A 10,942-nucleotide genomic window follows, 5' to 3' on the forward strand; every position below is an offset into this window, starting at 1 on the left:
GTGCCCTCTGATAGCAGCTGTAATTGGTTGTAGGTATTCTGCGACTTCGTAGCGTTCGGGTAGCCAGCGTGCCTCATGGTCAGATCGTGGTTTTAGCAAGTAAAAACACCATAACTTTTTTAAAGAAAATCAAATTAATTTCTTTGGCTATTTATGTCGTGTTAAAGTGAATAGAGCTTTCTTTGGTACTTTCGCCCGCTTACGTACTCGAACGGGCGCAATTGTCGCAGAACAGCTCTTTGAGACGCGCGTACGTGCTTTCGCACGAAAGCTTCCCTTTTCTCCACTGGCGTCACATGAATCTGTTGGCACTGCGCATACTGCACTGCTCTGATACGCCACTGGAATACTCCTGCTGCTGTTTCGTTATCACCGCGATATCGGTGGCCCTTTGCAGGTTTACAAAACCCAGAGCGACGGGGAGCGATGTCGCCACGTTGAAACACTCAGCGCAACGCTCTCTGCTGCCGCAACACAGTGTGTGCACGGCAAGAGTGCTTGCTTCTGCACATCGGGAAGTGAAACGCGCCCTTCACACATATGAATTAGGAGCGCGAAATTATCACAAATGCGCTTCCCCCTGATTTGTTTCCAATGCACTGCAAGGAAACCTTTTCCTAGCTAATACTTGTCATTTCGATGATTCCACGTGCCGCCCGTGCTTCAAAAGTGACTGCCCAGTTGACAGCTGCCGCTATCGAGCACCTTGTCGGTCGCACTCGTCAGAGAAGACCGTTTCGCTTATATGCCGTGTTCAGCGCTACAAAGGACATCATGCAATTGCACTTTATCGCGAAAATTAATTTGAGCGGTATATTGCACGAATAACTGTGGCACTGCCGGATCACTTTCAATGACCAGTCAAAGTTGTGTGCAAGCCCCATCATGCACCGTGCATGTAGTACTCATCGAGTTCCTTCACTTCAAAATAACCACCACGTAGCACACGAGGACACAGACAACGTCGCAACTCATGTTTTATTGCAGAAATTAAGCCGTGCTTTCACAACCAGTGCTTCTCGTGCTAGCTTATTTCACATCACAGTGTATGTACTCGTATTAATTTCCAAATAATAGGGCTGCCTTTTATTGGTATATTTACAATAACCATATATATACAAATCGCTAGCCCACGTGCTTTCTTTTTCTTTTCTTTCTTCCGTTTTCATGAGCTTTACAACATTTTCTTGTTCTACGGGAATTTCAGTCTCGACTTATATGGTCCTTATATTTATTATTTTCGCATAGAAAACGACGTCACCGATACGAAGTGATACACAAACACGCCTGTGAGTGCGTTTGCGACACAAAATGCTCAGTCTATAGTTGCACGCGCACACGGTTTCCTTTCTTTCTTTCTTTCTTTTACGGTATACTCACAGTACCCTTTCATGTTTCGGCCGCACCATTTCTCACACACGGGTCCTTATGCGGCGCATATGTGGCGCCCACGGTTATACCAATCTGCACGGTCGCCATCGTAAACGGTAAGTGGCAGCTCTGCGGTTGCCTCACTGAGCTTCAATCGCCGCCAAATTCGTGAACACCTGCGAAGTCGTCAAAGAACTCTGCTCTTCCTGGTACTCCCTCAAATTCTGAAGCACGTATCCGGGCTTCTTCTTTGCGAAAAACGATGTCTCTGGAATGAATCCATAACGTGTAATGAACAAACGTTAAATGTGACCGCAAGCAACAGACTTGTTATGATGAGGAAGTGAGAGAAGTTATATACCTTTCAAAATGAATCCAGAATCTTTAATCGTCAGCTTTTTGTTCCTCCAAGACAGGTAGAGCAGCAAAAATGTGCCAGCGTAAAACTCATTCACAACATCCATGACGTCATTTCTTTCGTTGCAGCACCTGCGCGTAATTCAACGCTTTTAATATATTTTCAGTTCATGTAACTAAGGGTATTCTTAAACACAAGCTCAAACATATACTATGCAGCTTCCCTGCCTTCCAGGATTGCCTCTGTGCTAAAAGCGTATCCTAACCCTCCCCCGTGCGTGCGGGTGTGTGCATGTGTGTGTGTGGGGGGGGTGGGGGTGGAGAGGGTAGGGGGCAGAGCTAGAGTGTCCAGTGTGCCCAAACTATAGCAAGATTAGAAAGAAAAAAAAAACGATGCACATGAAAAGCAAACGTATGTCAGGTATGTGCCAGTCGATTCTTAATTCGTCCTGCGTAAGTATATAGCTGCAGTTGCAGAAGCAACAAGGATTTCCATGGCGAGAATTATCAACCCTTAAAATCAACTGGCAACCAAGTCAAACAGATAATTCTAAATACCGGTTAATTCGAACAAACCAATCATAAGAAATGAATCGTTAAAACGTGCGCCCGTTTAATTTTCAGGTTTCTGCGCATTGGTCGCGCAAACGGCTGCGCGACCAATAGGCAACAACCACGCAATCGCAGCTCTGACACTCCGAATGTTCTTGCGTGGGTATTTTGTCCATCCTTTAACCTTTCGTAAAGCATGTGTCCACGCCTGAATTCATTTATAGTCGGGCATATATAATGGAATAATTATTCTTTTTTCTCATCTCTTCGCGCGGAACTTTGCGTCGAAAGGTATCCTAGTATAAATGGAGCTCTCGATCCGCTAAACCGTTGCTAAGTTTCGTAGTATGGCGCTTACTGGGCCAGAACTGGCCCTTGCGCCACAAGAACCCATTAATCAATCAACCAGTTTCGCAGTGGATTTTGTTTAGTACCATTCGTGGGGATGTGGTGTTTGCGCGTTTCGTCCATGATAAATCAACAGTACAAGTTGTCTGCGGAGATGCCAAAGAAAACTATATAGGGCCGGTATAATGTAAGGATTCATTTCGCCCGATTCTAGCCCTTCCTTATCAACACGCACGTCCGTTCACGTGGCCGGCCGATGCCGGTGATAACGTGGGTGGACCGCCACTCAAGCCACTGTCCAAGCGCGAAAAGGAATATAGCATTAGAATAGAATCGTTACATTATACCGGCATTTTGTTTGCAAGAAAAAGAAAGAACGAAAGAAAAGGGTGGTACGGTCTGTCACCCAAAGGAAAATATTAAACTCCGGGGCCTTACGTGCCGAAACCCCGACATGGCGAGCCATATGCCGTGGGTTTCAGCGAACACTTTCAAAAATGCTTAAAAGTTGCCTGCGACCGACAGCACAACTGTAGTCACTGCATCGCCTCCGCAGCGGGCTGCGAGGCGATGGCCATCACCGCGTGCACGACGCGCGTCTGTGTGTTGTTTGTGTTCAGCGCGGGCTCCACTGACCGCTGCAACGGTTATCCGGGCTTTGTGCTATTCGTGTATCTGTGCGACGTCTTCTCATCATCCGTGGGGCCTGCGCTGCTGAGCCAGGTGCATTCTCTCCGTATAGGTGCGAGACGTAAGCGAAAAAAAAAATCTAATTACGGGGTTTTGCGCGCCAAAACCACGATGTGATTATTAGGCACGCCGTAATGGGGGACTCCGCAAACTTGGACCACCCGGAGTTCTTTAACATGCACTTAAATCTAAGTACACGGGTGCTTTCGCACTTCGCCCCCATCGAAATGCGGCCGCCGTGGTCGGGATTCGATCCCGCGACCTCAGCAGCCCAACACCGTAGCCACTAAGCAACCAGGGCGGGTATGAGAGACGTAAGCGAACATTTTCTAGTGTGGAGCGACGCGGGGAGCAGGAGCAGCAATTTTATGGAAGGGATTCCTCCCGCATTCGTGGCTTGTCACTGACTGTGTTCATCGCAGTGGTAAAAGGCCGTGCGCACCTGATTCCCAGTGAAAAGCAGAACCACTCGCTGCACGCGTTCAGCGAGCGCACACCGTGACGAACTCTCTGGCAAACTCGCGAAACCACAAGATCCCGAACGCAGCGTATTTACTACTCCATCCGGGGAGCTTTTTGAAAACAGCGCAGCTGCCCGCGAGCAGGATGTCGTTCCATTTTCATTTAAAGCGACATCTCCTTTGTGAACTCTCTCGCACTTGGATGCGTGGAACCGTGGCTGCTGCAGCTGCCTTGCCGAATAGGGCACGTGCGCGGGCGCACGAGTCAAAACCGGTGAGCGATAGTGAACCGCTCTTTTCTGCGTCGTACTTGAGTACGCTTGCACTCCTCCTTGCCATTCTTCTCTCGACAAACGTCGAACATCGACTTCGTCCTCGCGACGTCACTGCGTCAACGTCTCACAGCGTGCATTAACTGATGTTTGCATTTCGGCGTAGCTTGTGAACAGTGTAGGGCATAGACATTAAACGTTGCATATGTACAAGTTGCATGGGATAACAATAAATACAGTTGTATGTATGCCATGTAGGTTTATACTATTTAATTAACCGCTTCACACAGAATTCGAGATGGGTGTCGGACCTGCATAACTTTTTTTTTAGAGAATTCTCTTATGAACAAGTTAAATAGAACTGCACAAAGGATAGCGTGCCAAAAACAAATGCAGATGGTATTATGAAAAGTGAACTAAACTTTTGCACTGAAACATCAACCGTCGAACGAAGTTAAAAAGTTAGCCAATTAGTCACTATAGTCGGGTGCAACTTTATAAGGTAGCGGCATTTGCCTCTTAAAGGCGGATGCACGCAAGTCTCCACCAATGGGCGCGCACTCTAGACTGACGTCATGACCCGGACCCGGCTATTGTACCCGGCTATAGTAATCAAACTATTAGGTTGAAGGCACAGTACTGTCGGCTTCTCCGTACGGCTGCTAGCAACATTCACTTGGTCTCATCCACATAGAGAACATTTACGCACTTCTTTATTTCCTTGAAGCATGGCAATAATTCGCACATCGTCTACGTCCACAGGCAATGATTAAACCCTCGACGTGGAGCTAGAACAGAATGAATTATCGGCCGATGCCCATTTTATTTATTTATTTATTTATTTATTTATTTATTTATATTCCAATCCCCTCTTTGGGAATTTTAGCAGGTGTGTTACACAAATACAATAATGAACCAAATTTGCACAAAGGAACAATAAAAGTTGCATGCATCATGACAGTTGAGACAGCATGTAAAACAATTAGACTAAACTAGATAAATAATGACGTCAGTGTCGACGGGCCATTAAGGACCACCCAAAACACCAACAAATAGCGAAAAATAAATGCGGGCAGATTATTTCATCTTTAGCGCCACTCGATCTGGTCAAAAACATTATCCAGTAAGTAAGTTCCGAGACAGAAATATGCACATCCGTTTGGGTGACCGGGTAAATTTGTGCTCGCGGTTGGGGTGACCCAGCGGTGACCGACTGGGTCGTGGTGACGACTGACAGGATAGACACGTACTGTGTGAATTTAATCCAGCTCTATATGTCAAATTCACAATGGTAAGGACACAGGACGAGCGCCGACCAGCGCTATACATGATATGCCGACAAGATATGCCGACAGGATATGCCGACAGGATATGCCGACCAGCGCTCGTCCTGTGACCTTTCACTCCTTCGGCGTCTTGTTCGCGCTGTTACCACTATGAATGTATTTCGCAGCCCGACTGCTTGAAGCGGGCCTTAAACCTGCATATACGCACCTGTTCAGTACCTCCTCCCTGAGGGCCTCTATGGACACCTTCGTGATGTTGAGGCTCATCAGAGCAAACGGGAAGTTCTGAAAAGAAAATAGGCAGCGCCTCTTCCAGCTAGCGCATCCAGGTGGATGTTCAGGGCCGCAAATAACTCATTATAATCATTACTTATCTCCCACAGTTCTGTTAGTTGACTCCTCTAAAAAGATCCCCAGCCAACACACCCCAAACCAAGCAAGAAAGAATGCGAAGAAAAGAAAGAAAACTTGGTCACACGATATACTACATGCTGTCTCTCAAGCGCGGAGCTCTCGCTGCGCGCGTTTGCGTGCGCGCGTTTACAGGGCTGGAGAATACCCGGCAATATTTCAACTCTGAACAAAATAATTCGCGTGCATAACGTGTACACGAGACAAATCTTTAGCAAACTGTCTGCCACTAGCAAAAGACGTTAAAAAATCAGCGGCAATTTAGCGCGCTGTCTCTTCGACCACCATCATATATATATATATATATATATATATATATATATATATACTCCTAATGCTAACGCATTCCCAATTGTCTACAACATGCGTATTACTGAAGTGGTGATACTATTACGATTTCTGCTAGGCAGACGCGACCTTCGCTATACTCCTCGGCTTCAATTTCGCAATTACAACATGTGCCCTAAAGTGAGTAATTTAAAAGTTAGCTAGCACATTTCGAACAATTAGCGAAATTATCGCTGAACATTTCCTGGTTGATATGTCCGCCTAACCTTGTAGTCTATCTAAAAAAAACGGCCGGGGCTTAGATATGACAGTTAATTTAAATGAAAGTGTTCCACATAAAAAGAAACATCTCATATATTACCACATATACGTGTCTGGATGCACAGATTACAGCAGCGTTACGAGGGGTCAGATTCTGCGTAAATATGTTAGTTCCAGAGGAGATTCGACAGTACTGTTATAACATCCGTGAAAATCGTTCCCCAGACTGAACGTTTGCTCGCAACAGAACAGTGAAATCTCTCTTCACGGCTTGTTCTATCTCGAGTGTCGGGAAGGTGCTTAAAGCGCATAATCCGATGGCAAACTGCACACAGACACAGAGGTGTGACCGAGAGAAATTGTAAAACATGCTAGAAATGGTTGACCAAAAAAAACGAGCATTCTCTATACGATCTGAGCGATGCACCTATGATTGCCAACCTCAAGGGAGTAGTTTAACAATTTTCACTTCAGAAGGACCAACTCTTGGACTAGTTCGTCTGACATGATGACAGTAAAACTAAGCGCGAATGAATTTGAACAACACACGTGCGTAGGTTAATAATAATAATAATATTTGGGGTTTTACGTGCCAAAACCACTTTCTGATTATGAGGCACGCCGTAGTGGAGGACTCCGGAAATTTTGACCACCTGGGGTTCTTTAACGTGCACCTAAATCTAAGCACACGGGTGTTTTCGCATTTCGCCCCCATCGAAATGCGGCCGCCGTGGCCGGGATTCGATCCCGCGACCTCGTGCTCAACAGCCCAACACCATAGCCACTGAGCAACCACGGCGGGTGTGCGTAGGTTAGATAACCGTTGGACCATTCGGGTTACAGAATGGGTGCCAAGAGAAGGGAAGCGCAGTCGAGGACGACAGGAGAGTAGGTGCGGCGATGAAATTAGGAAATTTGCGGGCGCTAGATGGAATCGGTTGGCGCAGGACAGGGGTAATCGGAAATCGCAGGGAGAGGCCTTCGTCCTGCAGTTGACTTAAAATATGTTGTTGGTGATGATGATGATGATGATGATGATGATGATGATGACACATGGAACAGACGAGAACAAGCGCGCTGGTATACCAACTGTTAATTCCTATCAACACCCTACCGATTTATGAGCTCTTTCGAGCACATCCGTCAAGCCACTTCTTGAAGCGAAAGTGCGAAGTCGTATTAGCTACAACTATGGCGCATATGTCAGAAGTACTTCCTCCAGAAAATCAAGCTCGGCATTGTGCAAAACAGCAGACGCCTCGAAAAAGCAGATAGTGGAATGCTTGCTAATAAAGACGGCCTCCAAAGCCAACCGAGCCGTGTTACTTGCAGATCTGCCTAGAATTTTTGCCCCAAGAAGGAGCGTATCGCATCCGCGCCCCGTAATATACGGACACTGCCAAATGCGCAAGCTTGTCGTCTTTCTGCCTAGCTTTTAGAGCATGCATGCTCCCTAAGTCAGCCGTTTACACACCGGTCGGTCTGCCCGATGTAAACCTTCCCACATTCCATAGGATTTATAAGCACGAGAGAGCGTATAAATGGGTGGTGTGTTTACAGGAATAAACGGTTGGTAGTAGCGCTTGTCCTTGCCTGTTCAATGTGTATTTGTCTAATTTATTCGCGCTTATTTTTACACTCGACAAGTGTCACGCTGGTCACGACTACTACAACCCTTGTCTGTACAGCGGAACAACTGATTTGCCCAGAACGGTCATACCTATAAAGTAATTCTTGCCTTTAGTACTGACTGCAATACGTAAACCATATAATGTTGTTACCTTCTGATTTGTAGATACACTTGTAAGCCTCCATTATCTCTGTCCAGAAATTATTGGGCTTCCAACAACTTATTCCGGCTTTACTAATAAGTATTCTACTTAATAATAATAATAATAATAATAATAATAATAATAATAATAATAATAATAATAATAATAATAATAATAATAATAATAATAATAATAATAATAATAATAATAATAATAATAATAATAATGTCCACTGCAGTACGGAGACGACCCTAGCGATCCCCAATCACCTTTGTCTTGCTCCAGCTGACCCACATATTACGCCCGCAAATTTTCTGATTTCATCGCATCACCTAATTCTCTGCCGTCCTCGATTACGCTTCCCTTCTCTTGGAATCCATTATGTAACTCTAATGGTCCCCCGGTTATCTGCCATACGCATTACAGCTCCATTTTTTGCTCTTAATGTAACTAAAATATCGGCTATTCCCGTTTGCTCTCTGATCCACACCGCTATCTTCCTGTCTCTTGACGTTACTCCTAACAATTTTCGTTCCACAGCTCGTTGCACGGTTGTTAACTTCTCAGGCTTCTTTGTTAACCTCGAAGTTCCTGCCACATATGTCAGTACTGGTAAAATGAAATGATTGTGCACTTTTTTTTTTTTTCAGGGATAGCGGTAAGCTGTCCGTCATGATTTGGTAAGGCTTGTCGTATACGCTCCGACCCATCTTTCTTAATCTTCTGTAAATTTCCTCCTTATGATCAAGATCCCCACTGAGTAATGGGCCTAGATAAACGTACGCTTGCGAATATTCTAGAGGCTGACTGCCAATCATGAATTCTTGTTCTCTTAATTGCCAGGCTATTGAACATTATCTTTGACTTCTGTACAACCCTACTGTGTTACTGAACAGTACAATGTCATATGAAAACCGAGGTTGCTTATATATTCGCAGTTAATCCTTACTCCTAATCCTTCCCAGTCTAATAGTTTGGATACTTCTTCTAAACATGCAACGAATAGCATTGGAGAGATTGTCTCTCCCGTACTTGACCCCTTCCTTGATCGGTATTTTTCCCTTTTTCTTCTAGAGAATTAAGATAGCTGTGGAGACTTTCTAGATAGTTGCCGAGATATTTACGCATGCTTCCTGTTCTCATTGACTACGCAAGGCCTCCGGGACTGCTGGTATCTCTACTGAATCAAATTCCTTTCCGTAATTTATAAAATAGTTAAAATTATGATATTGTAATTCAAGAGAAGTCAATTTAGCTATGTAATGATGCCGTGCGACGTCACACCCCTCCCCCCCCCCCCCAAGAAAGAAGAGAAAAAGAACTGTCACAATAGTAAACGGATATTAGTGACCGCTTGACACCGCCCATCGGCAGGAAAAATTAAGGCTGAAATAGGTCAAAAGCGGCGTGTAAGGGGCAATAAAGCGCAAACACAAAGACAGCACAAACGCCAGCATTATTAGAGTTTTTTACAACCTATTACAGTTGAGTGATAAATAGACACAGACCTGTTCTCGATCGCGCGAAAGGCTGTAAATGTCGTTAACGAGTTCTATGTTCCCAAAGCCTGTGGTCAAGAAAAGCAGGTGCAGTATACCAAGTAGACCGACGCCCCTCAAGTCAGTGGCTGGGTCGTTCCCTGCGGAGTGACAATATATTTGTAATCTGCGCGACAACTTGCCAGTGTAAGAAAGCTTGCTACCTTGGAACCCGATTCTCTCCCAATGACTGCCGTACCTCGGGCAATCATATACAGTGTTCGTGAGTTTCCTGTAGATTGTCTGCAGAATCTCCAAATGCAGCGTGTTCTCGTTATCGAATGGACCTGAGAGGATCATAAAGAAGCACATGTTACGGCCTGTTCACACGCTACCCTAGCTGGTGTTTTAGATGCGAAACTCAGGCATACACTGGGCCAAGGCGAAAGTGAAGTCTCTGGCCGGCACTAGCCCCAACTTCAAGCGCGGCGGACCGAAAAGGCAGTGCAAAATCAGTTTGATCCCTCTCCGCTGGATCACAGGCCTGATGGCAGACTGCGTGCGAAAGCAGGTTTCTAATGAACTCGAACGTGTGATGCTATAGCATGCACGTTTGACTCGGCAAGCTTACCATGACGGAACTCAGGTCTCTCTCCTTGAAGTGGCAAAGCGCTTCTTCATACGTGATAATACGCGAACAAAATGTCACAGTCCCTATACCTAAAAGAATGACAGATAAGGAAGTGTTGTGCAGGTTTCGCAGAGAGACATATGGTGCTTACCGACAACATTCGTTACTCTTTCCCACTCTTCTTGGACCGCGCGCTGTTCCTCTTGCACTTTTAAGGAATCTTAGGGGTGAAAACGTGATTTATTTTCTTTTTTTTTTTTAGCAATAATTGTCAATTGGTGGAAGTGGTCTTACCGAATTCTGCGCGCTTAAAGAACGCCGGTGTACTGAGGTCGGCCGGGTCCTGAAATTAGAATAACGCAATAATTAGCGCTGGTCAAGTACCCTTCTCCTATACTTCGTGACCACCACGTCGCCGAACTGCATACGATGAAACTGAAGCATGAAGCTCAACTTTCCAACGACGGCATTCGCCAAGTTTCACCACGGTGCCACGCTTACACGGGCGCTACGTAACGCTAAAACTCAGCGCAGTTAGATGTGCACAGACTCACGACGGAAGTGCCACGCTCTGCGCTAAAGCCGCGTCCACGCAGCGCACATTTCCGCGGAGAGGTGAAACGGTGTCACCGTCGTTATACCGTTTCGTCGCTCTCCTCGGGTTCCAGTGGCCATGTGTCCATTTTGGCCCGGAGACTGTTTGGACGTTGCCTAGACAACGCGCTCGTTGGGATCCCGCTTGGGAAGGGTGCGAGGTTCTCGAA

The 10,942-nt window shown here is 45.8% G+C and overlaps 1 protein-coding gene across 1 annotated transcript in view; it reads right to left on the reverse strand.

Annotated features, from left to right (window-relative positions):
- Window positions 1-1,359: 1,359 nt before the first annotated feature.
- The window catches only part of LOC142566059 (ELMO domain-containing protein 3-like), a 36,182-nt gene continuing 26,599 nt past the window's right edge, over window positions 1,360-10,942 (reverse strand). Inside the window, exons 2-10 of the mRNA XM_075676789.1 lie at window positions 10,473-10,521; window positions 10,330-10,398; window positions 10,179-10,267; window positions 9,979-10,102; window positions 9,772-9,894; window positions 9,578-9,708; window positions 5,546-5,622; window positions 1,733-1,860; window positions 1,360-1,639 (exon numbers count right to left, since the gene is read on the reverse strand). Coding sequence (XP_075532904.1) covers window positions 1,512-1,639; window positions 1,733-1,860; window positions 5,546-5,622; window positions 9,578-9,708; window positions 9,772-9,894; window positions 9,979-10,102; window positions 10,179-10,267; window positions 10,330-10,398; window positions 10,473-10,521 — 918 coding nt within the window. The 3' untranslated portion in view covers window positions 1,360-1,511. The remainder of the gene's footprint in view (window positions 1,640-1,732; window positions 1,861-5,545; window positions 5,623-9,577; window positions 9,709-9,771; window positions 9,895-9,978; window positions 10,103-10,178; window positions 10,268-10,329; window positions 10,399-10,472; window positions 10,522-10,942) is intronic.

This window comes from Dermacentor variabilis, unplaced genomic scaffold (genome assembly GCF_050947875.1).
Source record: "Dermacentor variabilis isolate Ectoservices unplaced genomic scaffold, ASM5094787v1 scaffold_12, whole genome shotgun sequence".
NCBI lineage: Eukaryota > Metazoa > Arthropoda > Arachnida > Ixodida > Ixodidae > Dermacentor > Dermacentor variabilis.